This window comes from Pituophis catenifer, unplaced genomic scaffold (genome assembly GCF_029215685.1).
Source record: "Pituophis catenifer annectens isolate HBS135680 unplaced genomic scaffold, rPitCat1.0.hap2 SCAF_11, whole genome shotgun sequence".
Lineage (NCBI taxonomy): Eukaryota > Metazoa > Chordata > Lepidosauria > Squamata > Colubridae > Pituophis > Pituophis catenifer.
The window spans coordinates 28,310,481-28,336,785 of NW_027256891.1; the positions used below are offsets into that span (position 1 = coordinate 28,310,481).

Genomic DNA, 26,305 nt, shown 5'->3' on the forward strand with positions numbered 1-26,305 from the left:
TTCGTCGGGCCCTGAAGACACACTTGTTCCATCTAGCTGGGCTGGCTTGATCCCATCCTCTTAGTTTTTTAATCGAAATTCGGTTTTAATTGGGTTGTTTTAAATTCGGGCCAAAATTATTTAATTGTTTTTAAAATGTTTTTAAATTTTATATACTATGTTTTATCCTGGCTGTACACCGCCCTGAGTCCCGCAGGAGAAGGGCGGTATAGAAATATAATAAAATAAATAAAATAAATAAATAAACTCAAAAAGTTAAAATTACTGGCTTGTCCCAGTGAGATATTCGGAAGTGGCCACCTTTGCTTGCTTGGGGGGGGAGGTATTTATTTCCGGGTCAGCCACCTGGCTTCATGCCAGCTCTACATCCCTGCCTTAACTGCTTCCAAAGCAACTTTCCTTTTGCACTTTCCCTCATTTGTTTTGCTCCCTTCACTTTGCTAGATTTACTTGGTATGGGCTAACTGCAAACAGAAGGCAGAGTGGAATCTCTGAATGCCACTGGAGATGGGGACTCCTGAATGGCCTTCAAGGCCCAAAGTCCTCTCTGGGGCTGAAGTCCCGGCCTGTCGAGCCTTTGCCTGTCATCCAAGAGGTTCATTTGCAGGGGTGAAATCCAGCAGCTTCTGACAGGTTCTGGAGAACTGGTAGCAGAAATTTTGAGCAGTTCGGAGAACCGGCAAATACCTCCTCTGGCTGGCCCCAGAGTGGGGTGGGAATGGAAATTTTGAAGCATCCTTCTGCCATGCCCACCAAGCCATGTCTACAGAACTGGTAGTAAAAAAAAATTAGATTTCACCACTGCTCATTTGGCAGTGCAGGTCCTGCGCCTCCAAACCTTGGTGGTTTCTACAGGGAAGACTGGAAACATGGAGAGATGCTGCCAGAAAAAGATTAGCCATAGAAAGACCAAAGTGAAGCACAGTTATCAGAGTTTACAATCCCCACCCCCACCCCAAATGTTTGTGGGGAGCACCAGAAGAGCCCAAAGCTGGATCTGGCTGCCCTTTCTGTTCCTACGGTGGCCAAAGGCATATCACAAAGAGTAGCCCCCAAGGCTGTTGGAAGCACACGAAGAGCAAACTGGCTTGTGCCATACTAAGAAATGCACACACTCACTGTCCAAAGGAGGGTTAAGAGAGAGGGGAGAGTCCAAGGGGTGGAGCGGATGAAGGGGGGCTGGCTCTTTAAGGGGGCTGGCTGTCAACCCAAGAGCCCTTTTCTTTGCTGGTGCACAGGACAGTCACCAGAGGGAAGGAAGGAGAGAAGACAACGGGACACCACGAAGGGTTCTTCTAGCTGAGCAAAGGCAGGAAAAGACCAAAGGTACCGTGACTTGCATCCTGAAACCATGGGTAAGTTGGCAAATCCAAGGAAGCCTCTAATCCTTCTCCGTTAGGGAGAACTTCCAATTAAGAAGCTGGGCTATTATCACCGTATTGCCATTTAAAAACCCTGCTGGGCTGAAGGGATTTTTAATGCCCTTTCTTTTGGACACTTGGGATTTTTAATTTACTTAAAATTTAAAACTGACATTTTAGCACCCAAGACGTGGCAGTGACTGGCAAACTATTTAGGAAGTGTCTCCCGAATCTCCATCCAGGCTCAGCATTCCCTCCTGCGTAGTCCTCTAGTTTGAACCTGATCCCTTTCCAGGAAGGGGGTCTTTGAGACGGTGTCAAAAATCTCTTTGGAGGTCTGGGTGCACTGCAATTGAGGGAAGGTAAGAGTCCGAGTGAGTTGCTCTCAGGGAGGCCAAGTTCTCAGCTGAAGCTGCAGAATGGGGGGCAAGCAGGAGGCAGGGAGAGGGTTCTGGGTGAGGAAAGGGAAGGGAAGGGAAACCGGGGAAGATATGGATGGGTTAAGCTTTGTGGGTCTTTTTATTCTAAGAGCTCATAGAAGGAGGTTGTCATGCTGTGCCAGACAGGAGTTCTTTCTGTAGGGATAGCAGACTAAATTTAGGCATCTTCATCGCCATCCTCCTCCTCCTGCCGGAATGGGCATCCCTATTAACCCCCGTCAGGCCTTTCTTCTCAGCCCCTTCCATGCAGTCTGGCTGAATTTGTTGACATCCTCATTGCTCTTGCAGGGTCTCTGAGTCGGGATTCCTTGGCCAGAGCAGCAGCCCCACGATGCCCACCACTTGAGAGGCAGCTGGCAGCTCAAGCATCTTCCAGGCCTCTCAGGACACCCAGGAGCTCTTAGCAGCTCCTGGCTTCTGCTTTTCCCATGTTCAGAGGGTGTAGCTTCTTTAGTCTCCGTCCACCCCTGCCAGCAATTCCCAAGTTGCACAGGGATGCTTAGCTCTCCTCCCACCCCTGCCAGGCTGCCTGATGTGTGCCAACGTGTAAAACAAAACAGCCAACATCAGTACAATATTAAATCATTAATATATGGCTGTAAAAATAAAATGGACACATAAAATTACATTTTTCTGAACAAGAAGAGAGCACCCCCCCCATGTACAGCCCCCTTCAGAAGGCGAGGAGTGATCCTTATGCTTGCCCAGCTCCTGCAGATGGTTTACCTGCTCCTAGCATTTCATACCCCCGTTTCCCTCCTGCACAGACTCTTTCCTCCTCCCTCCCCCAGTATTTTTCCCATCCCTTAAAAGTAAGCCAAGCATGTGCCCCAGAAGGAGAAGAAATAAGAAGCAAAGATTGCAGATGCCCTCTGTAGGTCTGGAATACTTTACAAGGTTAGATCATCTCCTCCATCAGCAGAACAGGAGGGGCTCATTGGACCCATTCTGCAGTCTAGGATCAAGGCCACTCACAGCAATGATTTCTCTCAGAGTGGATTTTCCACGGAGCAGGCAGTTGACCAGATGACTTTAAACTTCCTTCCAAATCAGAGTGTCTCTGATCAGATGGGGCCACGCAGCTGAGTATCTAAGTCAGCTGCATAGAGCCACCCTGGTATCTGGGTGGGTGGGCCAGCCAAGGGCTCTTCTGCAGCGGCTGTGCCTGCCTGTTCAGCTGAGCCTAAACAGGGCTGCAATGGGCTCACTTAGAAAGAGACATCCTTGTGTGCAGGTTGCAGGCAGAATTTTTTTGGGGGTGGTGGTGCTGATGGTACGGGATGAGCTGAACATGCCCCCCCCCCCAAGTGCTCCTTCTGGCTTCATTATGCTGCAGCTTTTCTACTTCATTGTAAACACCTCCATTTGAATTGTTTTCTGGGGTTTTGTTTTAATTACTATTTATTTATTTATTTTACACCTTGCTGTCCAAACACATTCTTGGAACGGCTTCCACCCCAATTTAAGTCATGATAAACCCCCTGTCTGCAAATATCAGAAGGCTTGTTCACTTTCCTGAAGTGCAGGGAGCTTCCATTGAGGGCCACACGCTCCTCGGGGGGGGGAGCTGGCTAGGGAGGCACAAAGTGCTCCTGGCCGGGGAGTCTTCCATCCGATCGGCCAAAAGGGCCCCCCACTTCCCTGCTGCAGAATAGCAGCTTCCACTCCATTTCACAGAGGGTGGGGGAGGCAAGGCCCTTTCAGCAGCCCTTTTCTCATGTGAGTGTCCTTGGGGTGGCAGGTGGCCAGATGTGCAGGTTCACCAAATCTCCCAGTGACCCTGGGCTGGTGGTTGCCCAGGCAGAGAGATTTAGTCCCATGTGGAGTGGCTCCAGCCGCCTTGCCTTTCTCTTGCCTAGCCAAAGATCTGCTGGAGGTCTCAGAAATTCCCATTGCTCCCCAGGCTCTTAGTGGAAATGCCTGGCCCTGCAGACCCCTCCAGGCGGTGGCTGCACCTGGAAAGTGGTCCTTTGGGCATCTTCCCATCCTAAGAGGGCCTGTAAAGCTAGGCTGAATGGGCTCCTGCCATGTGCTCTTTCCTGCCACTGTGTCTCTGGACAGTGAGAGGACAGAAGGTGACAGAAGAGGACAGGAGAGATCATTAGGCCACTCCGCTCTCCTGCTGAAGCCAAGGTCAGAGTGAGCTCAGCACCAATTCTCTGCAGGCTGAAAGATGCCTCCTTTCCTTCCCACAACATTTAGGAGAAAGCTCTGAATTGGCATCAACCCAGCCCTCATCCCTCCTCCTCCTCCTCCTCCCTGAAACACTTTGAGGGTGTCTTTTTTGGCCTCTGTCAAAACAGCCTTGGAAAAGCAGCTCCAAGCTGTCCCCCCACCCATCTCTGTCCCTATGGCACCCACGCCTCTTCTCCCCACTGCTGGTACCAGCCAGAGCTCCTCTGGATTCAACACAGCCCTATGTGTATGCGTGGGGGGGGGGGGAAGAGTATTGAGCTCAAGCCTTGGGGAGGCTCATCCTGCTTGTCTTCTTGTGTCCATTGTTCTGCCCTCCACAACAAGGCTGGAGATTGTGTTCACACAAGAGCCTCTTTCTGTCATCTTCTCCACCAACCCCCCCCCCCCCACCGCCCAAGCCATTATGTAAGCTTAGTGGGTTACCCCTGAGGCTGGTGGAAGGCAAGAGGTGGGCCAAGAGAGAAAGCCCAGGGGGGCAGAGAAGGGCCTTTTGGCTGCCATGCTGCAGCTGTGGCTCCCTCTGGGCCACCAACCTATCCAAAAAATCTGTTAGAGAGCATAGAGATGCTTAGACCAGTATGAGTCCTAACTAAAAGCAGGACATTTATTTAATCATATTTATTATTTATGTATTTAAAACATTTGTACTTTATAATATATATATATATATAAGTCCCATAAGTCTCAGAATAAACAACAGAAAATGTCTGACAGGCCTGAAAGTGATGATTGGAGATTTCATCCCACCATGGCCATTTAACAACTTTATCTACATAGGAAAAAACCCTGATTACAAAAATATCATACATTTAAACCTATGAATTAAAAAGTATAAGTATATATACATACATACATACATACATACATGCGCGCGCACACACACACACACACACACACACACACACACACACATATATATATATATATATATATATATATATATATATATATATATATATATATATATATATTGTGAGGAATACAGGAATGATGAGAATAGAAAGCCAGCATTGGCCAAAAGGAAATGGGTCCATGAAAGCTGGCTAGGTGACTTTGGGCCAGTCCCTCTTCCTCAGCCCAACCCATCTGACAGGATAGTTGTGGTGGGGAATAGGAGGAGGAGGAGGAAGGTATGTTAGGTAGGCTCACTGTCTTGAGTTATTTGTAAAAATAATGAAGCAGGATATCAATTAGTCAATCAACAAATCCATCCATCCATCCATCCATCTCATGCTGGAAGCAGACCCAGCAGAGTTGAACAATCCTTCACCTTTATTTACATATTTTATTAGTCCCAGTTTTTTGCTTGGATATTGAGTTTAGCCTGCAAGAGCAAAATAACAAAAACCCCGAAGCATCTGCAGCCCAACGTTCTCCCCCCAGAGTGGCCAAGCAGAAGCCGCCAGGCAGGTCAGCCGAGCCAGAACATGGTCGAGCCACTCTGACCTCTCCTGTGCCCAAAGGGGACTCCATCCAGCCTCTCGTCACAATCCCCCTGTGGGTGCAGGACACCCGTCTTTGCATACGGCTCATGGCTCAAAGCCCCAAAGGGGACTCCCCAGTCAGCCCCTCCGTAGACCCACCGGGCTGATTCCCATAAGCTCCAGAGAACAAACAGGGCATTCTGCCTTGTCTTCAGGCCTTGGTGGGTCCCTCCTTGTCCTCTTGGAACTCTGGTGGAGGAGGAAGCATTGCCTAGAGACAGCTTCCTCCCATGTGTGAAGATCATCTCCATTGCAGGGGCTGCAGAGGTGCAGTAGGCAAAGGAGGGACAGGCGGACGCCCCCATCCACAACTTTTCCATGGGTGCTCAGGCTTCCAACACACCTTTCCCAAAGGACAGCAGGAGCAGGCTCAGCTGGACAACCTTGAACGAAGAAGTGACTTAGGTATCCGGCTGGAGGCTCCTTGTTCACTGGGCGAAGATGGGGCCCTGCTCGCATGGCGTTTGTGGGACAGGTGGGGGGGAAGAGGCAGAAGGATGAGGGCACTTGGGCTTATCAGGCAGCAGGATGGTGATCATGACTGCATTGTGCCTATCAGATGCCGGTCCCAAGTGGGGAACCTGCTGGCTTGAGGCCTTGGGCACTTGTTCCACACCCCACTTGAGGAGAACGGGGGAAGGCTGGTCCCAAAGAAGGGCAAAGAAAAGAGGGCCCCATTGTTCTCTGCTGATCCCCCTTTCCTCCCCAGCCCAGGCAGAGAGAAGAGTGTGCAGAACAAATCCCCCTTGTCCTCCTCTGTGCCACCCAGAGATCAGTACAGCTTGCAAGGCTGCCCCTTGGCCCCAGCGGCTTCTGATGGGCTCATTCTTCAGGGCTGAGAAAAACACCCGGGGACAAAGAGGGAGTGGAGAAGGAGGGGGAGGGGGAATGGGGAAAGCGCCTGGAGTGGGGGGGACAGATGCGGAGAGATGGCCAAGTGGGGGAGGACCGGCTCTCTTCTCAGTCTGATGGTGGAAACCCAGCCGCCACAGAATTGCCACTGGAGTGGGGTGGGCTTCTGCCTTGTGTAGAGGATTCTCAGGTTTACTGTTGTATTTTTTGTAATATAGATAATATTAGTGAAGTGCCTGAGCCAAAACCCCAGAGCCAAACACATCCATCACCTTCTGGTCCTCAGAATCCCAACCTGGATACAGCTGCACAGGCGAGGTCTCCAGGTAGCTCCCCTTCTCTCAATCTGCCCTTCTTAACCTCAACCCTCTCTAGTCCAAAGCAACATGCTTCTCTTTGGCTCTTTGGCCCAGATCGGGGTCTCCGAAACCCACAAACAGCAGTCTGGCGAGGATCTCTGTCCTGCTTCTCTAGTCCAGGTTTTCTTCTTCCAGATGGAGCTTGGAGTTCTGAGCGAGCTTTCAGCAGACAGACGAGAGCAGCTCTTTGGGAGTTGAGGCCAGTTTCTGGCCCAGGGCAGAGAGCAAAACTCCGTCCTGGCCTTGGCCTGTGTCCATCACCAATGCTCAGGCATTGCTCCTCCCTGCCAGTGAAAATGCCCGAGGGAGGGCAGAGTGTGATCCAATTCAGAGGAAATGCAGAGTTTCATGTCTTCAGGTAGATCCCAGGAGCTCTTCCAAGGCATGGGCCAATCACTCGAGCGCCCCAAGAGTCAAGCCACATCTTGGTTTCAGCTTGAAAGGCAGCCGTGCCTGCTAGAAAGACCAAGAGGGCACCATCTGAGTAAAGGACCCACAGGGCTGCCTGGAGCCATTAGAAGAGGCCGTCATCAAACAGATAGAAAGTTAAAATGAAACAGACATGTCAAGGTTTCCAGATTCTGACCAATCCAAAATTCAACTTCTTTGCCAGACAGGGAACAAGTCAGTACTTGATTTAAATATTGCTAAATGTCAGGCAACCTGCTAACTGTTCTTCACAGCCAGAGGTGTTGCCCTTCCCCCCCCCACCAAGAACAATAAACAATGGTGACATTGATCCCAGAGCAAATTCTGCTTGAAGGACTCCTCCTTTTTCAGCAAGTGTCACTTTTAAGACCAGCAGAGGAAGGAAGAAAACTAAAACACATACCTGATACCAGATGAAACCAGAAGAAAATTATCTGAAAGTGGACATCCCCCAAATAATCAGCTGCCCTATGCACAAATGCATGTCCCAGAAGAGGTCATGCCAAAACGGTGCCAGTAAAGGTGCTGCCCCCCCTCAGACCCCTGGTCCTAAAGTCTGTGGCTCTTTCCCAAGGGAGGTTGCCTGCTTCTTTCTTGATCTCCCACCTACAGGAAAAGGTGGAGAGGCCAGTCACTGGCCAGGAAGCCAAATATGTGATGGGGATAATGTGGCTCTCTGGCTAAATTTCTGAAGTTGGTATCCCTTGACTGATGTCACAGCTGGATTTTCTGAAAAAAATGTTATCGGCCTCTTTGACTGCCCCTTGGGAGAAAAGCCGGATGCAAACCGAAAAACGGTCCTTCAGGCCCTTTTTGTAAAACTGGGGCAGTTTCTCTGGAAGCTTCTGCTCTGTCTGCCCCCGCTGCCCCCCCCCGCTCCAGTGCTTGCTGTTCAGATTGATCCAGGATCGGTTGCCCCACAGATTTGGATCCAGTCTCAGCTTCTTGACTTGATGCAGCCTCTAAAAGTTCTCTCTTCTCTGCACAGGTCAGAACATTTTGTCAGCTGCTGCTGCTGCAGCCACCAGGACTAACGGGCAGTCTCTCTCTCCCACCCTTCTCTGCCCAGGTTTATTAGAGTGCTGTGCCAGGTGCCTGGTGGGAGCCCCCTTTGCCTCCCTGGTAGCCACAGGCCTGTGTTTCTTGGGAGTAGCCCTGTTTTGTGGCTGTGGCCACGAAGCACTAACCGGCACTGAGCACCTGATCGAGACCTACTTTTCCAAAAACTACCAAGACTACGAGTACCTGGTAGATGTGTAAGTATTCCCCTCTAAGGCTGCATACTCTGGGCAGGGCAGGGGTTTAGCAAAGCCTGGGCCTCCCCTCCACAAACCTCTGCCAGACGCTCCCCTCATCCTTACTTCTGAGAGGCAAGTCATGTGCCTGGGCCGCCCTGGGCTGGGGGTTAGGGGTTGGCTGTGATTTTCCAAAAAAAGAGAGAATGATCTAAAAGGGTATTTAAAATTAGAAATTTTGTTAAGTTTATTCAACTGAAAATATAGTTGTACTCCATACACACCAAGTTGAGAAATAACTTAAATATGAATGCCTGAGTTTAATACTAATTTTTAATCAATTTTAATTGCTATTTGTTAAACTCCAAATTTTAATATATCTACTATAGAACAGTAGATAGCTGCAGGCTAGTTCTCTATAGGGAGCGTGCCCCTCCCCATGCCATTAAGCACCCTTTGCAAAGCCCCCTTCATGTCACCATTGAGCGGGGTGGGCAGACGGAGCCTTGTGCCAGGGAGGCCAGGTGGCCGCAGAACTTGCACTTCTCACGCCCAACGTCTGAGCTGCAGCTGCGCAGACTGGGCTCCTTTCAAGGGTTTATTAAGGCACAGCCACCTGATCCAGCACCCATCACCTCAAAAACTGTTGGTAGTGTAGACGTGTCCAGGACTGAGTGCTGGCATGGCTACTCTGGCATGGCTGAGGCAGCCCACGGGCAATGGTGGCCAGCCAGATGAGGGAGCGGGCTCTGCTCACAGATCCTGGACTGGTAAGGGCAGAGTGGGCATCAAAGCCACTGCTGGAGGTCTCTATGGTGACTAGGGCTCACCTGGCAACATAGGGCTCTATAGGGCAGCAGCCAGCTATGCCTTGGGGGGGGGGTGAGACAGGCAGAGTCCTGTGACCCAACGCCAAGCTCTGCCAGGGATCTCTGGTCTGCAAAACAGGGGGCTCCCCTGATGCAGAGTATGCCTTTGGACCAAGCACTTTGTAAATCCTGACTCCCAGGAGGGCAGGGGGCTCTGGATGGGACTCCTGCCCTTCTCCCCACTCCTGAACTTGGCCTTCCTTTGTAGGATCCATGATTTCCAATATGCCATTTACGGAATCGCCGGTTTCTTCTTCCTCTTTGGAGCCCTCCTCTTGGCCGAAGGCTTTTACACCACCGGCGCTGTCAGGCAGATCTTTGGCGACTACAAGACCACCATCTGTGGCAAGGGCCTCAGCGCTACGGTAACAGGGGGCCACAAGGGGAGGGGTTCCAGAGGACACCGTCAAGCTCACTCTTGGGAGCTGGTGTGTCACTGTTTGGGCAAATGGCTAGGACATCCTGACAAGGTGATCTATCTGCAGTTTGCGTCTTCTGGGGCAGGTTGGCTGGTTTGGGCGTGGGCAGGAAAGGCATGAGACTGCAACCCTGGTCAGCCTGGTGGCTGGTCCTGAGAAGGCTCCAGGCACAGGCGGAGCAGCTGCACTGGAAGAGACAGTGGCATCTTAGAGAGAAAACCGCACAGGGCGGCAGTTCCCCCACCCCACCCCTCCTTGCAGCCAGGTGGATGCTGCCCCTCCTAACACCTCCCCAGCTGCCCCATTCACTTCGGCCTTTGCCCGCACTAACTGGCTCACTCAACCTATGGGCATCCTCTGCAGGGCTCCCTTCCCTCCCCCCCCTGTGCTCCCCTTTTTGCAAGGAAGACCCGGAGGATTGAGCCTCAGCTGCCTGGTGATACACCCCTGTCCCTTTGCAACCCAAGGCTGGCTGTCGGGCATGGGGCCCTCCCCACAAAGCACTCCAGCTGGGGTGTCTCAGTCATGCCAGACGTGTTGCAGAAAACAGGAGGGCAGAGATGCCAAGCATTCATTGAGCGATGGGGAAGGCCTCAAATGGGTACTTCTGAGCGATATTTGACCCACCAGCTGAAGTGCCTGTGGCACTGGGCAACTCTGCCCCTGGAAGTCCTGGCCTTCCTTCCTCAAGAGCCCCCAAGGGGGAGGGACAAACAACAGCCACATGGGTACAGGGAGCTAGAGGGACTGGGGGTGGGGGGACTACTATGGACGAGTAGAGGGCCATTTGCAAATGGGGGAGCCAGGGTGGATCCGTAGCATAGGCATTGCTCAATTGCATTGGAAGAGCCCAGCAGCTTCCCTGGCTCAGACAAAGACAGAGCAGACCAAGTGCTGTTTTCTTTCAAGATCACTTACTTCTGCACCTCTTGGACAAATGCTCACCCTCAGGCACGCTCAGTATGCCTTCTTGCACTCAGCTAAATGTCACACATGCTTCACATCCCCCGCCCCAGACTCTCTCACCACTGCAGCCTGGAAGCAGACATAGCAGAGCATGGGAAGGCTGGCTCCCTTGGATGCTATAAGCAGGTTCCTGATACACTTGGGCATACTGAGTGTGCCTTTCTTTGAGGATCTGTCCCAGCCGGAAAGTGTCGTTGGCACCTGGGGAGGGGGCTCTCTGCACAATCAAGCACGAGCTCAGATACTTGCGGCTGTGATCTCTAACCAACAAGTAGTATATTCAAACAGTTTGGCCAGGGGAGGGGGGGGGTCGCACTTTGCAAGACAGAGAGCCGACTTCTTCCTTTCAAAAAGTCTGCAGAGATGCATGCAGTGTCTGAAGGTCCAATGTAAAGGGCGAAAGTTTGTGAACTGCAGCCAGGTTCAGCGTAAAGCAGCCGCTGGAAAGGAAAGCGCAGGTGTCAGGGATGAGGGAAGAGACTTACTAGCATTCCCTGTTTTAAAAGTGTGCAACTAAGGGAGCATCTCTGCACTTAAAATGCACTGCTTTCTAAATTAGCTCATAGATCAGATTATATGTGACACCCAGTCACAACTCTGCTCCGTGTTGTCAACTGCTATGGCCCAGCAGACACTCAGCCTTTTGAGAGAAGGTTACAGAGCATCTTGGCCACCAGTTGTGCTGAGAGGACCTGGGTGGGAGAGGAGAGCAAGAGCTGTGAGCAGGGGGGCTGCAATGCCTGGCAGTCCCATTGGTGCTGGAGGGGTCTCGTCTTCCCTTTCCGGCTGAAAGAGGTGGGGAAGTCGTCTCAGACTGCAGATCTCCAGTCTCATGCTCTTCTGGCCAAAGGTCCTGACCTGTGATGACCCTTGCCTCTTCTGACTGTTTTAGTTTGTGGGCATCACTTACATCTTGGCCGTCCTTTGGCTTCTGGTCCTGGCCTGCTCTGCCGTCCCTGTCTATGTCTACTTCAGCACCTGGACCACCTGCAACTCCATTGCCAACCCCACCAAGACCTCAGCCAGTATTGGCAACCTGTGTGCTGATGCCAGAATGTATGGTGAGTAGCAAAAGCAACTTTCTTCCTAAAAACAGGAGATTTCTAAATGAGATCATCCAGAGGCTGTACAGGCCTGGCTGGTTCTCTGAGAGGGAGGGGTGAGTAGAGGCTGGCGAGATGCCCCTTGACGTGAGTAACATCGAGTTGGCCACACTCACCCAGTCACATGACCACCTAGCCACGCCCAGCTGGTCATTAGGCAGATCATAGTAGTGCTCCGCGGGATTTAAAATTATGAATTTAGTGGTTCCTGAGGTCTGAAAGGTTGGTGACCCCTGGTTTAGTGGGTTGTTAAGCCTGGACGTGGTTAGGCCTCCCGACTGCCCCCAGCCCTCTCCCCTGGCATCTCTAGACAGACAGACAGACAGACAGACAGACAGACAGACAGAGGAGCTCATTAGGGAGAAGCAGTCCAGCGGGCTCTTGCCTGGGTTTCAGGCCGGGGGTTTCCCGTATCCGTGTAGTCCTCCTGGCCTGCTGGAGGTAGGCTGCTCTGTGCTCAGGACCTCTTGTGCTCCACCCAGGTGTGCTGCCCTGGAATGCATCTCCGGGAAGAGTCTGCGGCCAAAGTCTCCTCTCCATCTGCAAGACTGCTGAGGTGAGTGTCTTCGGCTTCACAAAGGAGTGGAGGATAGGCTAGATTTCCCCAGCAAACCAAAAGAACCAGGGGGGAGGTTCCTTAAGGAAAAAAAGAGTTTTATTCTCTCTCTCCTCTCTTCTCCCTCCCTCTCTCCTCTCCCTCCCTCCCTCCCTCCCTCCCTCTCCTCTCCTCCCTCCCTCCCCCCTCTCCTCTCCTCCCTCCCTCCCTCCTCCCTCCTTCTTTCCTCTCCCCCCTCCTTCCCTCCCTCCTCTTCCTCCCTCTCCTCTCCTCTCTCTTCTCCCCTCGTTCCCTCTCTCTCTCTCTCCCACTATCTCATTGTCTAAGTGACTCTGGGTGGTAAAAAAGTAAAACAACAACAACAACAATCAATAAAGTCCACATAAAAATCTGTACAAAAATAAGCCATGTTTAAGCCCCCCATTGCTCAGAGTTGGGTCTCCTTCTTGGGTCCCATGCCAGTTGTTAGAGCCAGGTCTTCATGCTCTTCTGGAAAACCAGCAGAGTGGGGGGGGGGGGCAACCTCATCTCCGGGATCAGAGAAACAAGAAGAGAAATTTAGGTGCAGCAGCTGATGGTTGAAAGGGGGTAGAGGCCAAGAGTGCTACAGACTGTTGTGATTCTGATGACTCCCACCCTCTTTGTATCAGAGAGTTCATAACTGACCATTCTCAGGTTACAAAGATCTACTGGGACCTCCATGTTGTTCATTTGCCCTCCTCAAACCCTTCTTTGATAACTCAATAATCAAAACCAAGTTACTACTAATTTGTACTGGCAATCTGCTGTTTGTGGATAATCCATTGTGTTTCAAGACAATTAGCAGGTTGCTAAAAACAAAGTTGAGTCACCAAACACATCTTAGTAGCTTAGTCAGCTACTGCTGTTTAGTAAAAACCATCATTGTGAAGACAATCCACACTCCTTGAGGATGGGCTCCAGCACGAGTCCGACAGCTCAGAAGAGTAAACCTCTTGACTTGATGCAGACTCTAAAAGTTCTCTCTTCTTGCAACAATCCATATTATTTATATGGATGGACAAAATGGATGTAAGGTATCATCTGGGCATTATTTTGGAGGTGACATTCACTTTTATATGTGGATGAGAAAAGAAGATCCCACCCGCAACTTTGAATATTCAACATGATGGGTAAGATAATCCATCTGCCATCTTGAAGAGCGGCCTTGCTAGATCAATGAAGGCCTCTTTTGTCCAGCAGTTGGTTGACCCCCTAGAGAAAGGTTCTGCCTCCTTTGGTCACAGGCCAATGCAAACCCACCTGTGCTTCCATGGATGACCCTGGCCAGACCTTCAACCTCTGGGTTCAGTCCTCCAAGGGGTTGAGATCTCCTTGATCCCCCATCCTCCAGGGATTGGGGCTTAGACCTCTCTGTGTTGTTTACTTGCAGTTCCAGATGACCTTTCATCTCTTTATTGCCGCATTTGTGGGGGCCGCCGTTACTCTTGTGGCCCTGGTAAGTCTAGCCAAGGGTCCCCTGGATCTTTCCCCTTTGATTCAAGGGTTAGGGTTAGGGAGGAGGCAGGAGTGTTATTATTGCTTTCAGCCCATATATTCAAAACAGCAACATTCTGAAATGACAGCACCAATGAAAGGAGCTTCCAGTTAATTCACAATCACAACTGGGGCTGTTGCTGTCTCTTCTGCCAGGGAAGTGCGGGCGGGGCTGGAGACCTCTAGGCAGGTGCAGAAGACGCCTGAAGCTCTCGGGGCCCACGAGGGGAGCTTGGGAAGAGGGGTGTCTTTCACAGGACCTTTTGATCACACCTCCTCCCTTCTCACTTCTCCCTCCAGCTCACATTCATCATTGCTGCCACCTACAACTTTGCAGTCCTCAAACTGATGGGAAGAGGCACAAAGTTTTAAGCATGAGCGAAAGAAAGAGCCGTTATCCTTCACCAGATGCTCTTCCTCCTCTAACTACCAGGCTTTAACCCAACCAGGCAGTCACGCTGCACCTGGCCTCCTCCTCCTCCTCCTCCTCCTCCTCCTCCTCCTCCTCCTCCTCCTCCTCCTCCTCCTCCTCTACCTTTAATACCATCTGACTGCCCTTCCCCCTTGTGCCAATGAAGCAGGCTGTGTCCCAAGGATGGAGGAGAAACTCTTCAGCACTGCAGCTACAGTTCTTCATGCTCTCATCTCCCGGTAGCTCTCTGGGACTACCCAACCGGGAGCTCTCTGCCTCATACCGGGAGGGAGAGAGCTACCTGCTCCAAAGGAGGCCCAGATGGTCTGGTCAGCCGGCTGAGCCACCCTGAGAGAGAGAAGAGCCAGCTATGCTAGTTCACCAGCTTTCTCCTACGGTGGCACCAAAGGCAGCGGAGAACAAAAGGTGCCCCTAGAAGAACCTCCCCATCTCCTGGGCAAGAGGGCTTAGAGCCAGGATCTTCCCAGGAGGGAAAGAGAGCACTGAGCCGCTGTCTTGTTGAGAGGTGATCTTGCCCAGAGCCCCAGCCACCCTCCCAAGAGCCCCGAGGAACCTGGGGAAGGGGCTCTTCCATCCATCCTTTGAGGACCAGGCAAAGCTAGGCTGATTGGTTCCAGCTTCCTTGGGCCACACCAGCTGGGCAGAGGAGCACCCATAACCAGAAGCTGCAGTGTCTAATGCTAGGAGCTCCTTCGTTAGAGGAGGGGATCGTAACCCTGGGCCGTGTGCTTTCCCTTTTGCCACTAGCTGTGGAACCCAAAGTCTCTGACCGTCATATTGGTGCTCTTCTCTCCCAGTGACTGCTGCTTCTATCATAAGTCTGCTTCATTAGGGATCATTTGCAGAATATAACCCGTATTCCTTTCCTTATAATTACTCTTTCCAATTTCTGGCAAACTGAAAACCATCCCAGTTATATGGAGCCTCCTGTCTTGGTGACTTGGTCCAAATAGAGAGGTAAAAGAAGAGAAACGCACTGAACATTCTGGACACAATTTTAATAAAACAAGACAAAATTGCTTTGGTCTCTGTGGGAAAAGAGCATCCCTGAACTTCCCACAATTATATCAAGCGGAAAAAAGGGATGGACTGAAAGTGTCATCGAAGCTCTCCCCGAAAGGCCCGGCGAGGAGGCTGGTTTGAAGAGGGGCTTCTTGTCCACGGAAGCAAAGCCCTAGCCGTGAGCTCCCTGGCCTACCAGGCTCAGCCAGCCAGTGCTGGACTTCAGCCTTGGGGGTCTGTGTCAGCAAGGGGGGGGGGAGATGGCTAGGCAGGGGCCAGTTCCCTGGACGGCTAACAATCAGGGCAGCCCTGCTGAGCAGGCTTGGCCCAGGCAGCTGAAACCCACTCCGGATGAACATGTGAACAGAGCCCACCTGGAAAGCAGAAGCGAATACTGGGGGCAAATGAAGTTGTCTATACCTGATATTTCATGTTGATCGAAATGCATATAACTGGGACTTGAGCCCTCCAAAATCCCTCGGTATAAACACAGGGGAACCAGCTAATAAGCTAAGTGTGTTTCTTTCTCCTTTTGAAATTCATTTTTAACAAAGCATGACAAATTTGTTTTTTGAGACTTACCTTGCCTACACCTTGCAGGTGTATTTTGTAATATTCAAGGAATAAAAGTTACAACTGTTCTGAAGAACTCTCTGCTCTCTTCCTGTTTTCCCACCACGAGAGCCTCCTTGGCTGCTCTTCTCCCTCTCCCTGCCAGGGAAGTTGGGGCAGGACTTCTTGGCAGGGCTCAGGCCTCTCAGAGTTGCTTCCACGCCTGGCCCTCCTTGGCATGGCTTTCAGAATGGCATCATGGGGGTACAGACTGATGGCTTTCGTAATCCCCCGCAGCTCAGACCAAAGTTCAGGTTTTACTGCTTGGATTCTTCTTCGCAGTTTGATAAAAACGCACCACGAGGAGTTCTGTGCTGCAGAAACAGAAGCCAGCCTTGCAATTTCAGGAGTCCTAAAATGGCGGGATATTGGATGCAAGGCATTTTCTGGTTATTGAGCCAATGCTGGTGTGGAAATACTTGGCAACATGTTCAGCATCTGTGATGGAGGGTATGAGTCAGGGGTCAGCAACCTGCGGCTCTGGAGCCGCATGTGGCTCTTTCATCCCTCTGCTGCAGCTCCCTGTTGCTGGTCGACTCCACAATTGATAGGACTTTCGGTTAGGACAGGTAGATGAAAAAGGATGCCGTGCTAAGAGGAGACTATGGTGGGGGAACCAGAATTCTGGTCAGCAGAGGAAAAAGGATGCCATACTAGGAGGAGACTAGGATGAAGAAGCCAGACTTTCGTTCAGCTCCAGAATTGAACGGGGGCTGTTGGTTAGGACCTTTGTGGCTCTTTGACTGTTTAAAGTTGCCAACCCCTGGGATGGGGCAATCTCTATCTATCTATCAATCTATCCACCCACCCACATGAATGAAATCTCCTGTGGGGGTGGGGATTGTCTCTTCAAAGGAACCTGCAGGTGCGATTACCCTCAGGCTCTACTGGACAGTGCCTGGCTCAACCTCTTGGCTCTGCAGGCTTTCTGAGAAAAAGCTTGGTGTCTCTTGCTTCCCCCATTGTGGCCAGATGGCTGTTCCACACTCCCACCCACTCTTTCAGGAATGCTGGGCCCTCTCCCAGGCACAGCACAGAGCGCCTGGTGCCAGCCCTTCCCTCCCTCCAGACCTGGTGGGTGTTCAGATTGGCTCAGAACTAGGAATGACCCACAAACAAAGCTCCTTCTTTTGCAATTAACAAACACAGTAGTTAAGCACACATTGCATTTGTGGAGACCTTCTGAAATGGCCTGAAATCTTTGGATGTTGGCGGGTTCACCCACGTGTGCTGGTAAAGTTGCTTTTGTAAGGCATTCTGTGGGAATTGATTAATCTATTGGTTGGATGGATCATTCAGTCCCTTAAGGTCTGGTTTAACTTCATCGGTTGAGCCACTCTGTAAAGTGGGTCAGAACGTCCCACCCTCCTTTAGTCAGCTTTCAGGTTCCCAAGTCTCCATCAGGAGGAAGGAGACCTGTAACTGCTGACAAATTCTGAGGGACTTACTGTATGTGCTCTGAACTAGGGGTGAAATCCAGCAAGTTCTGACAGGTTCTGGAGAACCGGTAACGGAAATTTTGAGCAGTTCAGAGAACCAGCAAATACTACCTCTGGCTGGTCCCAGAGTAGGGTGGGAATAGAGATTTTGCAGTATCCTTCCCCTGCCACGCCCACCAAGCCACGCCCACAGAACCGGTAGTAAAAATATTTGGATTTCACCACTGCTCTGAACATAACATCTCCACTGTTTTTTTAAACGGGCAAAACAGCATGAAAACTGACATCCTGTGGATATAATCACCGTTTGCTGCCCCAAAATACATTTCTCTGTTGCCTTCTTACACTGCCGCTTCACGACTACCTGACTTATAGCAACCCCAGATATTCAAGGAGAAAACTGGAAAAGCTGCTGTTGGGCCAGCAAGGAGAAAATGAGAACAATACACCAGCTTTCTTGCAGGCTTTCGAAGAGGCTGCCTGGTAAGGAGAAGAGTCACCAGGGTGCCTTGTGATGCCAGGCAGGCAGAGGAACCAGAGCCCACTTTTTCAGATCAAGTGTCTTCGTCAGTGGGCAGGGTGAGATACACAGGAAGGCAAGACGGTTTGGGCAAAGCAGGCTCTTTTCTGATGTGATAATGAACTTGCCATTTTTAAGATCGTTTTGAAACCCATGTTTATTAGTGCTACTGGCTTGGTTTGGCTGCAACAGACTGATGCGACTCTCTCTGGAGACAGCTTTGAAAAAATAATCATGCTTGTAACACTAGTACATTTTCCTTTGAAATGAATGAAAAAGTTACTGCATTTGGACTCTCCCTTACATGTATTAATCTTGTCGCAAAAGACACAAAGAACACACTTGGGAGGTGTGACTACACACCACTCTTTTCATGCGCTTGGCAGCTTTCCCTTCTTCATTCAGTTGTCAGAAAAGCTACTTCTCTTACACCCCCTCTTGGAACACCCCGTCAGATGCAGCTGGCCTGGGGCTTCTCTTATCATAGGTCTATGCACAAAATTAACTCAAGGCTTTTGCCACACCTGCAATTGCCCTGCTCCTGAAGCCACCTCTGCTGAACCCCAAAGACAGTGGGGGAATGGTCAGAATGTGGCTTGTAGGAGAAGGGCGATTGCCTGTGATTAGGAACATGAATGGCAAGCCAGCAATGTCTCACAAGGTGCTCTCGTGGGCTCAGTTCTTTGGCCAAAAGCCCCCAGGAGCAGCTGGCCTTTTTTCTATACCCATTTTTCTAGGCGGTGGGAGTTGCTCATTTCCAGAACAGCCTGAAGGGGACAGAGCTCTTCCAGCATTTGTTCAGCACAGAAAGTGTACTTCTGAGGACCTCGGCCTCCCTTGCCAAAGAGGCCAGGCATCTGCAACCTTGGAGAGCTAAGAACTTCCCCATGAATGGTGCAACTGTTGGAGATGCACAATTTGGCCAGTTTTCTGCCCCCCCCCGCCCCCGCGCCCTCCCAAAGCAAAATGGAGGGAATGGTATTGACTTTTGTTCTAATCAGACATGGCCACATACATGGGCCACACTTCACTGAGTTTAAGCATACACACCTACATATATGCTAGCCAAGTTAACAGTCTCTGTCCCCACAGATTGAATTCAGAGCCATCTGCTTCCTAAGTCAAAGTGAGGCTTATCCACCACTTCCCGGTGTGGCACCTGCAGCAACCACCAGGGAAATCAACAGGAGCAAAGGCAGGAGAGGTGGAAGAGGGAGCACAGAGGCCTCTTGTTGCTTGGCACTAACAGAAGCCATAGAGATGGGCTGATTCTGCTCAGCTCCCCCACCCATTTGATCCCTGCCCCCCATCAGCACAAGGCATCTTGGCCAGAAAGTCCCACAGGACTCAGTCTGCTTGCCACAAGGTGACTGTGCAACAGCCCCAGCAATTCTCGCTCTCCCTGGTCCTGCTCAAGAGCTGAGGGATATGGGACAGACAAAGGGCTCTGACCCCATGGCTCTACAACTCCCAGGGCAGGGGGAGAGGAGAGGGAACAGGAAGTGCCCTCCGCAAGAGCCCAATCCCACACTGCACGATCAGGAAGCTGAGGTGCTACTCTAGGGCAGTTCAACCCGTGAAGGGCTCAGTGGGCTAGAGAGAAAAGCTAAGGTCCCTCTGTCCCCCTTGGGTTGCTCTCCCCTTCCTCCCTCTGTAAACAGCAGCCAGTTCTAGTCTGGCACCTCTCAGCAACATGAAGAGCCTGGCTTGGCACTGCGGTGCAGATCGACCATGCGGCCCAGGACGCAGTGCTCCAGCTGCTCTTCCAAGGCCAACACCTGCCTCACTGCTTCCTCAAAAGCCACCGCCACATTTGTATCATCCTTGGCACTTGTCTCCAGGTAAGGGTAGTCACCATGTGCCAAGCACCATGCCTGGGCCTCCTCTGCTGCCACCTGCCTCTCCGCCTTGTCCACCTTGTTGCCCAGCACCACAAAGGGGAAGTGCTCTGGATCCTTGACATTGGCGTAGCAGGCGAACTCCTTCCGCCAGTGGCCCAGGTTCTCGAAGCTCTGGCGGTCATCAACGCTGAAGGTCAAGAGGCAACAATCTGCACCACGGTAGAAGGGTGTTCGCAAACTCTTGAAGCGCTCCTGTCCTGCCGTGTCCCAAATCTGGAGAGTCACGAGGCGTCCGTCCACTTCCAGGTCCTGGTTGAGGAACTCCACTCCAATGGTGTGGAAGGCCTGGGAATCAAACTTGTGGGTGACATAGCGGTTCACGAGGGAGCTCTTGCCGACTCCCCCGTCGCCCAGGAGGAGGACTTTCAGCAGTAGAGACTTCCCGCTCATGATGGCTCCGGCAGCAGCAAGCTTGGAAACGAGCAGAGCACAGTGTTAGCAGGCGGGTGCCAGGCCCAGCTCCCTGGAAGAGGCAGGCAGGATGTCCCTGGCTCAGAATCACACTTTTCTGGGCACCAAGCAGTCTCCTTCCAACCTGGGAGCTGGGCTGGAAGAAGAGGAGCCAGTGCTTGTGGCTGGCAGAGGTGGGGCGGGCAGGGCCAACTCCCAGGAGCCCAACCCACAGCTGGCTTTAGTCCTTCCCTGATTGGCAGGTCTGAGGCACCTTGGCCTGTTGGCTGCAGCTCTTCCCGGCTCAGACAACCTGGCTGGCCTGCTGAAGGGCTTCCTGCCAAGTCTCGGGATTTCATCTGGAAGTCCGGAAGAGCCTCACGCGGGAGGCCAATCAGATAAGTAACAGATAACAGGAACAGAGTTGGAAGAGACCTTGGAGGTCATCTAGTCCAACCCCCTGCTCACGCAGGAGACCTATACTAGGATTCGAAGTTCGAACCGGCGACCGACAAGCTCGGCATCTTAGCCGCTGAGTCACCTAGCCAGTTGTCTAGTTGTCGCTGGACCTGGGCGGTGCTTGCCAAATACCTGCGCCGAGGAGCCAGTCGGCCGGGCGCCCCGCAAGCCCAGGCCCGCGCCCCAGAGCCAGCTACAAGCTGGGAGGCCCGCGCCCAGAGCCGCTCCGCCCTGCCCTTCTGACTTCCCCGCAAATCCCTTCTGAGGGGCCCAAGCGCCTCGACGCCACCCAGCTGTTGCCTGGGGGCGTCCGGGGCTTGCATCTGGGCCGGGGGGGGGGGAAGGCGGCGCTGCGGCCGAGGGTCCCAGGCGGGATGGCCAATGCCAGCCGACGCGCCTTGGCATCCTCTGTTATGCCCCAGGCATCTCTGCCCGGCAGCAGCGGGTAGGCAGCCAACCCTGACCCGCCGGCGGAAAGCTGCGGGGCTGGAAGACGCTTCCCGTCCGGCAGACGCTTCTCCGCCCCCACCCGACGTCTTCCTCACCAGTAGGCTGTGGCTCGTCCCAGAGCACCTGCCCCGCAGCCGGGCTGGGCTCGAACCCGCCACTCCGTAGCTTCCGCACGCCTAGCCGGCCCGCAACAGCCTTCTGGAGCCTGACATCTCTTGTGCGCATGCGCTCGCGGCACGCGGCTCGGCTTCGGGCGGCGGCTGCACCTCCAGTGAAAGGGCGCCCTGCCCTGCTTCGCGCCAAGGGACCCAGGCAACGGTGCCACCGGGCGGCTCCGACCCTCCCCGGCGAGCGTTGGCGGAGTTCCAGAAGGGCCGCCCGCGGAATGGGGGCGGCGCGAGGCCAGGTGTGGAAAAAGCATCTCCCTCCCGCCTAGCAATGCGGACCCGTCGCCTCCCTTCAAGCAGTTCCCTGCCTTGAGCGGGGCCCGGAGCCAGCGCGGCTTTTCGGCTGCAGAGAATGAGGTTCCTGGAGCTGGAGGCTCCGCCTGGACCAACGTGTCGAGCGAAGACTGAGCCGCGGCAGCTCCTTTCTTCTACTGCAACCCCGCGGCTTCCAACCGCGCTCAGCTCTGCAAGGGAGGAAGTTCAGGCCGGCGGCCGTGATGGCATCGCTGTAGATAGCTTTCCATCTCCCAGTTATGTGTCGGAGCACACAACGAAGCCTGGGGCCGCCGGATAATTCCCTCCCAGTCGGTCTTCCAGGGGGAAGAGGCGGGGTTGGCTCTGCTCTGGGGCCTCCTCTTGTGGCGTTCAGAAAAACGCTTGGCTGGCAATACAGAAAAAGGCAGCGTGTCCCAGCTGGTGACGTCTCCCTTGTCGAGCTAGCCCGGACCTGTCGGATCGCTTTGTTCTGCATTCCCACTCCTGACCTTCCACTGGGGAGCAGAGCAGGAAGGAGGCAGGCCTTGCCCTAGTCTGAGGCACATTTTGTTGGCTGAAGCCCACACCTGGAAAGCAAACAGCTACTGGCAGGGCAGGGCCTGTTGTTGCTGCCGCCGTGCAAAGGGGCACTTTGGAGTATTCTGGTGGTGAAGCGTGATGGGTGGGGTCAGCAGGCTGCTGCAGCCAGGGGTCCCCACGGCTTCCAGGCAGCTGCATTTCTCTAACGGCCACAGCAAACCCTGACGGCCTTGTGAAGCAGTTCAGCATGGTTCCTGAAGGCACATGCTTCCTGAACATATGCAGATCACAGACCTAAATTAACTAGATAGGCTGGGTTTCTCCCAGGTGGCCTCGCCCCATCCTTAAGTGTAAGCACTGGCCAAAGTGGAGTAAATGCAGACCAACTCTGTGCTGTGTGGAAACAGCTGTTCCCAAACCCCTTTTAGCTGGCTGAGCTTCCAAGACTGAACTGCAGTGTGCTCTTTCCTATGGAACCCAGATCCTGCTGAGAATCATTCTGATCTCCCAGCACAAGTGAACCAGTGCAGCGGTGCAAGAGGAAATGGGCTGTTTGTAGCCAGGATGTGGAAATGGGGCTTCTGCTTCCTACTGAAGAGGCAGCCAAGGTGTCCCTGAGTTCCTAAAATGCACCAGTGAATTACTAAGGAGCAGGAAATCCAGTAGCTTTTCTCCTCCCAAGGTTCTACCATAACTCTGGCTCCAGGAGTTGCATGCAAAATTGTCCATGTTTAGATGGAAGTTGAGGCTCCTCTGTGGCTGGTCAGGTTGAAGGTTGCTGGAAGGATGGAGGTGGGGGCCAGCTCTGCCAAGGAGAGGAGGGGAGTGGCTACATGTCCCTAATTGCCTGTCCCAGGCTGGGAGGAGTCTAGCTGGCAATTTTTCTCCTCCTCGGAACCGCCCACCCCTTTTTCCTGTGCACTAAATCAGGACACATGTCTGAGCAGAACATGGATTTTGGTTTGGGCATGCCCGTCTGTGTCCCCACCCTGTTGGGGGCAAGTCTCAGGGACCCAGCTGCTGTGCCGAGTTCTAGCTGATGCCTGCCTCCTCCTTGAACAAACTAGCACCAACGCACAATAGCCCTGACCACAGAGGCCCCAGGAGTTCTGACCCATCTGCAGGGTGACCATAGTTTAGGGAAATGTCTGGCTCTTCTCTGCTTTGCTTTTCTAAAGCGGTACACCCTTCTCGAGGAGAGAGGCTACAGGGCTGCCGCGAACCTTCCCAGATGCTCTTGTCTTGGGTGAAGCTTTCAGTGCAAGTAGCTTTTCCTGTAGTTTGCCTTCCCTCAAGCTGCTCCCATCTGAGGAAGGCACACCCAGAACAAACTTTCTTGCCTAAAGCGCTGAGGGGAAGTTGCAGGTTTTGCTCCCTTCCTCTTTCTTCAGGCTTTTGGCATCTCCGCAAATCCTTCCGCTATTAGCAAGTGTGTCTGCACAGAAACGGTTGGTTAGCTCAGAAGTGGTGCCTCCAAAATTCACTGCTGTGTTGGCACTCAATTATTACTGTTTCCTGTGGATGTTAGTTTTCTTTCATCACTGTAAATTGCCATCTGAGTATCTAAGAAACACTGAGGCCTCTTTAGAAGACCACAGCTCTCAATCTGAGTGTTTGTTGATCTTTTCCTTCTGGCTACAAAGATGCCCTCTTGCACTGCTCTGCAAACATACCACATCTTCTGCCAGTCAGAATATGAAAGGCCACCTCTGGAAGCCCTCAAGCTGCAAGCTAGTAGCTCTCTCTCTGTTTCTAAAACCTGTCTCTAACCTTACATTCCCTATTCAGGATTGGCTTAGACTCAATTTACCTTCTCAAAGCCCTGAGCCTGGACCAGTGACTACTTGCAGTTGTTTTCCCAGAACTGTAGTAGGATTGTCTCACCTGATCCCTCAGGTTGACCTCTGACTTCCCCAAAGATGATGCCTCTGGCAGGAAGAGGCAGAGATGCTGGTCCCAGACTCTTCCACCCTTCTGCCCCCCTCCCCCCCTCAAAAGTACCACTGTCTCTCAACTCACAGCACAGACCTGGGCCAAATGGATATAAAAAGTCCCCAGCAAGATGCCTTCACAACCTGGGGGCTCTGGGGAGGAATCACAAGAGACAGTCATGAGGTAATTCATTTTAAAAAATTTAATAGATTTTTCTTTCCATTTCTTGGAAATTAAAGTTGCAAAACCAATCACAAACAATTTTACTAATTAGGATTTAACTGATGAAATCACCCCATCTGACAAGAAAGGCAAACGATGAGAATCATACTGGGCAAATCCCAGAAATTTCCTGTGAATTATTTTTTCTTCTGTGATGGAAGCAGAGGGCATGGCCAAGCCCTGAAAGGTGTGTGTGGTGGTGGAGGGGGGGAAGGCCCAAAGAGGTAGCAGCCGCCGATGGGCTGCTGCAGCATTTCTTGAAATGCAAGTTTATGTATACGTTGTTTTAGAGAAACAACTGAGATCATCATGCCGGTGGTCTATGATGACTTGGCAGACTCTTTTTCCTGTTCAATGGCTGAGGAGAGAGAGAGCACCTTGAGCATTAATAGTCACTGAGCCCGCCTTCTAGACACCCACCCTTAGTCCCTGGCTGGGGTGGGGTGGGGTGGGGGAAGAGAACACACTTTCTGGGTAGCCCAAGCCTATTGGCAAGGTCTGTTGGGTAACCAACTGCACCCTAGTTCTGCTGCCTCCCAACATGACCCCCACCCTGGCCCAAGTTCTGGAAGTGGGGCCCTCAAGCTCTGGCTCTCCAGCTCCTTCCTGGGAAGGAGTTCCGTAAGTCTGGGCCTTGATGCTCCAGGAAGGAACCCAGTGGCCACTCATCCTTACTTAGGAGGCAGCTCATCCTCCCAGGATTTCAAAGGCAGCCACCCCCCATACTTTGGCAAGGCTGGAACTACTGGGAGAGAATCCCATCTCAGGGCAGGGGGCCCTGGCCTTCGAGACTGGCTGGCCAATTCCCAGTTCCCGCCTTGGCGTAGCGCGGTTGGGCAGGGCTCAACTATAGGCTGAGAAAGCCATGCCTGAAGCTTCGGAAGTTGCTGGTCCCCAAAAGCTGGGCTCCCCAAGCCTCGCTCCCCCCCTTCCCCCGTCAGAGTTTGGCCTAAGGTTGCAGCTGCCGGAGGGCCCCTCCCCAAATACTTACTCTCCTTGGAAGGAAGCGTGTTCTTCTCTTCCGTATTCGTTTTCTTCAGCTTCTTCTTATCAAACTTCTCCACCTCCGACAGATCCGGTTTGTCGCACATCTTGGCCAGGCAGGAAGCTAAGTCGATACTCTCAGAACTGCAAAAAGCCACATGGTTCCTCGCGGGGCTTCCCGGAAAAAAAGGGGGCCCGCAGCCCCAAGCCGGGCCGGGCGGAGGAGAACCAGATCCAGGGGCCCGGAGTGTGTGTGTGTGTGTGGAGGGGGGGGCGGGAAGCAAGCCCGTTGCCCCGCTCGCCCCAATCCAGGCTCCGCCAGCCCGTCTTCCGAGCCTCGCTTTAACGCAGCCCACCCGACAGGCCCTCAAAGCCCGCCACGGCCTCCACGCCGAGCCGCGCCCAGCAAGGGAGGACGCGCCTCTCCGCCCGCTCACCTGCAAAACCGCCTCCGACTTCCGCGCCCTCTGAGCCAGCGTGTCGGGGCGGCCTCTTATATCTGGCGGCAGGACCGCGGGGTACCTCGGGAAGTGTAGTTTCTTCTTCCTGAACGGGGAGGCCGCCGCGCCGTGGTAGCCGACTCGCCCCTAGGGGTCCCGCGGCGGGCCGCGTGCCGGAGGAGCGATGTCCGCCCGGCCTGGCCGCTTCCTTCGCCTGACGGTCAGCGGCGCCCTGCGTTACCCCCGGGCTGCGCGCCCCGCGCCTTTTCTCCAGGCCTCCCCGGGTTACTAGCAGGGCGCGGCTGCCCAGACTAGCGCCCTCGGCAGAACCCGGTGGAGCTCTCGCAGGCTGCTCGCTGCGGATGATGGGAACTGTAATTCAGGGGCCTTTGACGGCCGCCGATTCCGAGCGAGCCTGCGTTGGCGGGGTGGGGTCTCCCCGGAGCCTCGGCGGGAGAGCAGCTGGTGGCGCACATCTGGCCGTAGGGCGGAGAGCGGGGCTCGGGAGGGGTGGCGGCTGGCCTGAGGCTGTTCAGAGAAGTGACGGCTGCTGAAGGTTGCAACGGTGGGTTAATGTGAAGAGGCTGCTTTTGGCAGGCGCTTCCCCTGTAACAGGCGAGCCTTCCCGGTTTTTCGGCCAAGCCAGGGACCTGCGTTCATTGAGCCCTGCTTTGGAGTTCTGAGCGTGCCCAACTCCAGCACCACCACCACCGCCACATGAGCTCAGAGGCCGCCGCAGCCCCGGCCTCCCTCGCCCCGCCAGAAACGGGAAAGG

At 53.0% G+C, this 26,305-nt stretch overlaps 3 protein-coding genes across 4 annotated transcripts; 1 reads left to right on the forward strand and 2 right to left on the reverse strand.

The window, feature by feature from the left end:
• The first annotated feature begins 1,243 nt into the window (after nt 1–1,243).
• PLP1 (proteolipid protein 1) lies at nt 1,244–15,857 on the forward strand. Of its 2 annotated transcripts, none has more exons than XM_070951740.1 (7): nt 1,244–1,355; nt 8,191–8,377; nt 9,434–9,695; nt 11,503–11,671; nt 12,196–12,269; nt 13,681–13,746; nt 14,085–15,857. In XM_070951740.1, exons 1-7 carry the CDS (start codon nt 1,352–1,354, stop codon nt 14,154–14,156), a joined length of 834 nt encoding a protein of 277 aa, XP_070807841.1. In that variant the 5' UTR covers nt 1,244–1,351; the 3' UTR covers nt 14,157–15,857. The 2 variants fall into 2 exon arrangements, with proteins under 2 accessions (XP_070807841.1, XP_070807842.1); XM_070951741.1 differs by having other exon boundaries at nt 9,434–9,590.
• Nucleotides 15,858–19,475: 3,618 nt separating this feature from the next.
• On the reverse strand, nt 19,476–20,081 carry RAB9B (RAB9B, member RAS oncogene family). The gene has a single exon (XM_070951742.1). The coding sequence runs from the start codon at nt 20,079–20,081 to the stop codon at nt 19,476–19,478; it is 606 nt and encodes a 201-aa protein (XP_070807843.1).
• Nucleotides 20,082–24,071: 3,990 nt separating this feature from the next.
• On the reverse strand, nt 24,072–25,625 carry LOC139322631 (thymosin beta-15A homolog). Its single transcript, XM_070951785.1, has 3 exons — nt 25,528–25,625; nt 25,098–25,234; nt 24,072–24,464 (listed from the first exon to the last, which is right to left on the reverse strand). Exons 2-3 carry the CDS (start codon nt 25,195–25,197, stop codon nt 24,427–24,429), a joined length of 138 nt encoding a protein of 45 aa, XP_070807886.1. The 5' UTR covers nt 25,198–25,234; nt 25,528–25,625; the 3' UTR covers nt 24,072–24,426.
• Between the last annotated feature and the right edge of the window lie 680 nt (nt 25,626–26,305).

What these genes read in the sequence shown, in the direction of transcription:
- RAB9B (XM_070951742.1), bottom strand. Translation starts at nt 20,081, where the DNA reads ATGAGCGGGAAGTCTCTACTGCTGAAAGTCCTCCTCCTGGGCGACGGG.
- LOC139322631 (XM_070951785.1), bottom strand. Translation starts at nt 25,197, where the DNA reads ATGTGCGACAAACCGGATCTGTCGGAGGTGGAGAAGTTTGATAAGAAG. An exon ending in CACGCTTCCTTCCAAGGAGA is followed by an intron (nt 24,465 to 25,097) that starts GTAAGTATTTGG and finishes CTCTCTCCTCAG; the next exon opens with CCATTGAACAGGAAAAAGAG.
- PLP1 (XM_070951740.1), top strand. An exon ending in GGCTAGGACATCCTGACAAG is followed by an intron (nt 9,696 to 11,502) that starts GTGATCTATCTG and finishes TGACTGTTTTAG; the next exon opens with TTTGTGGGCATCACTTACAT. An exon ending in CCGTTACTCTTGTGGCCCTG is followed by an intron (nt 13,747 to 14,084) that starts GTAAGTCTAGCC and finishes TTCTCCCTCCAG; the next exon opens with CTCACATTCATCATTGCTGC.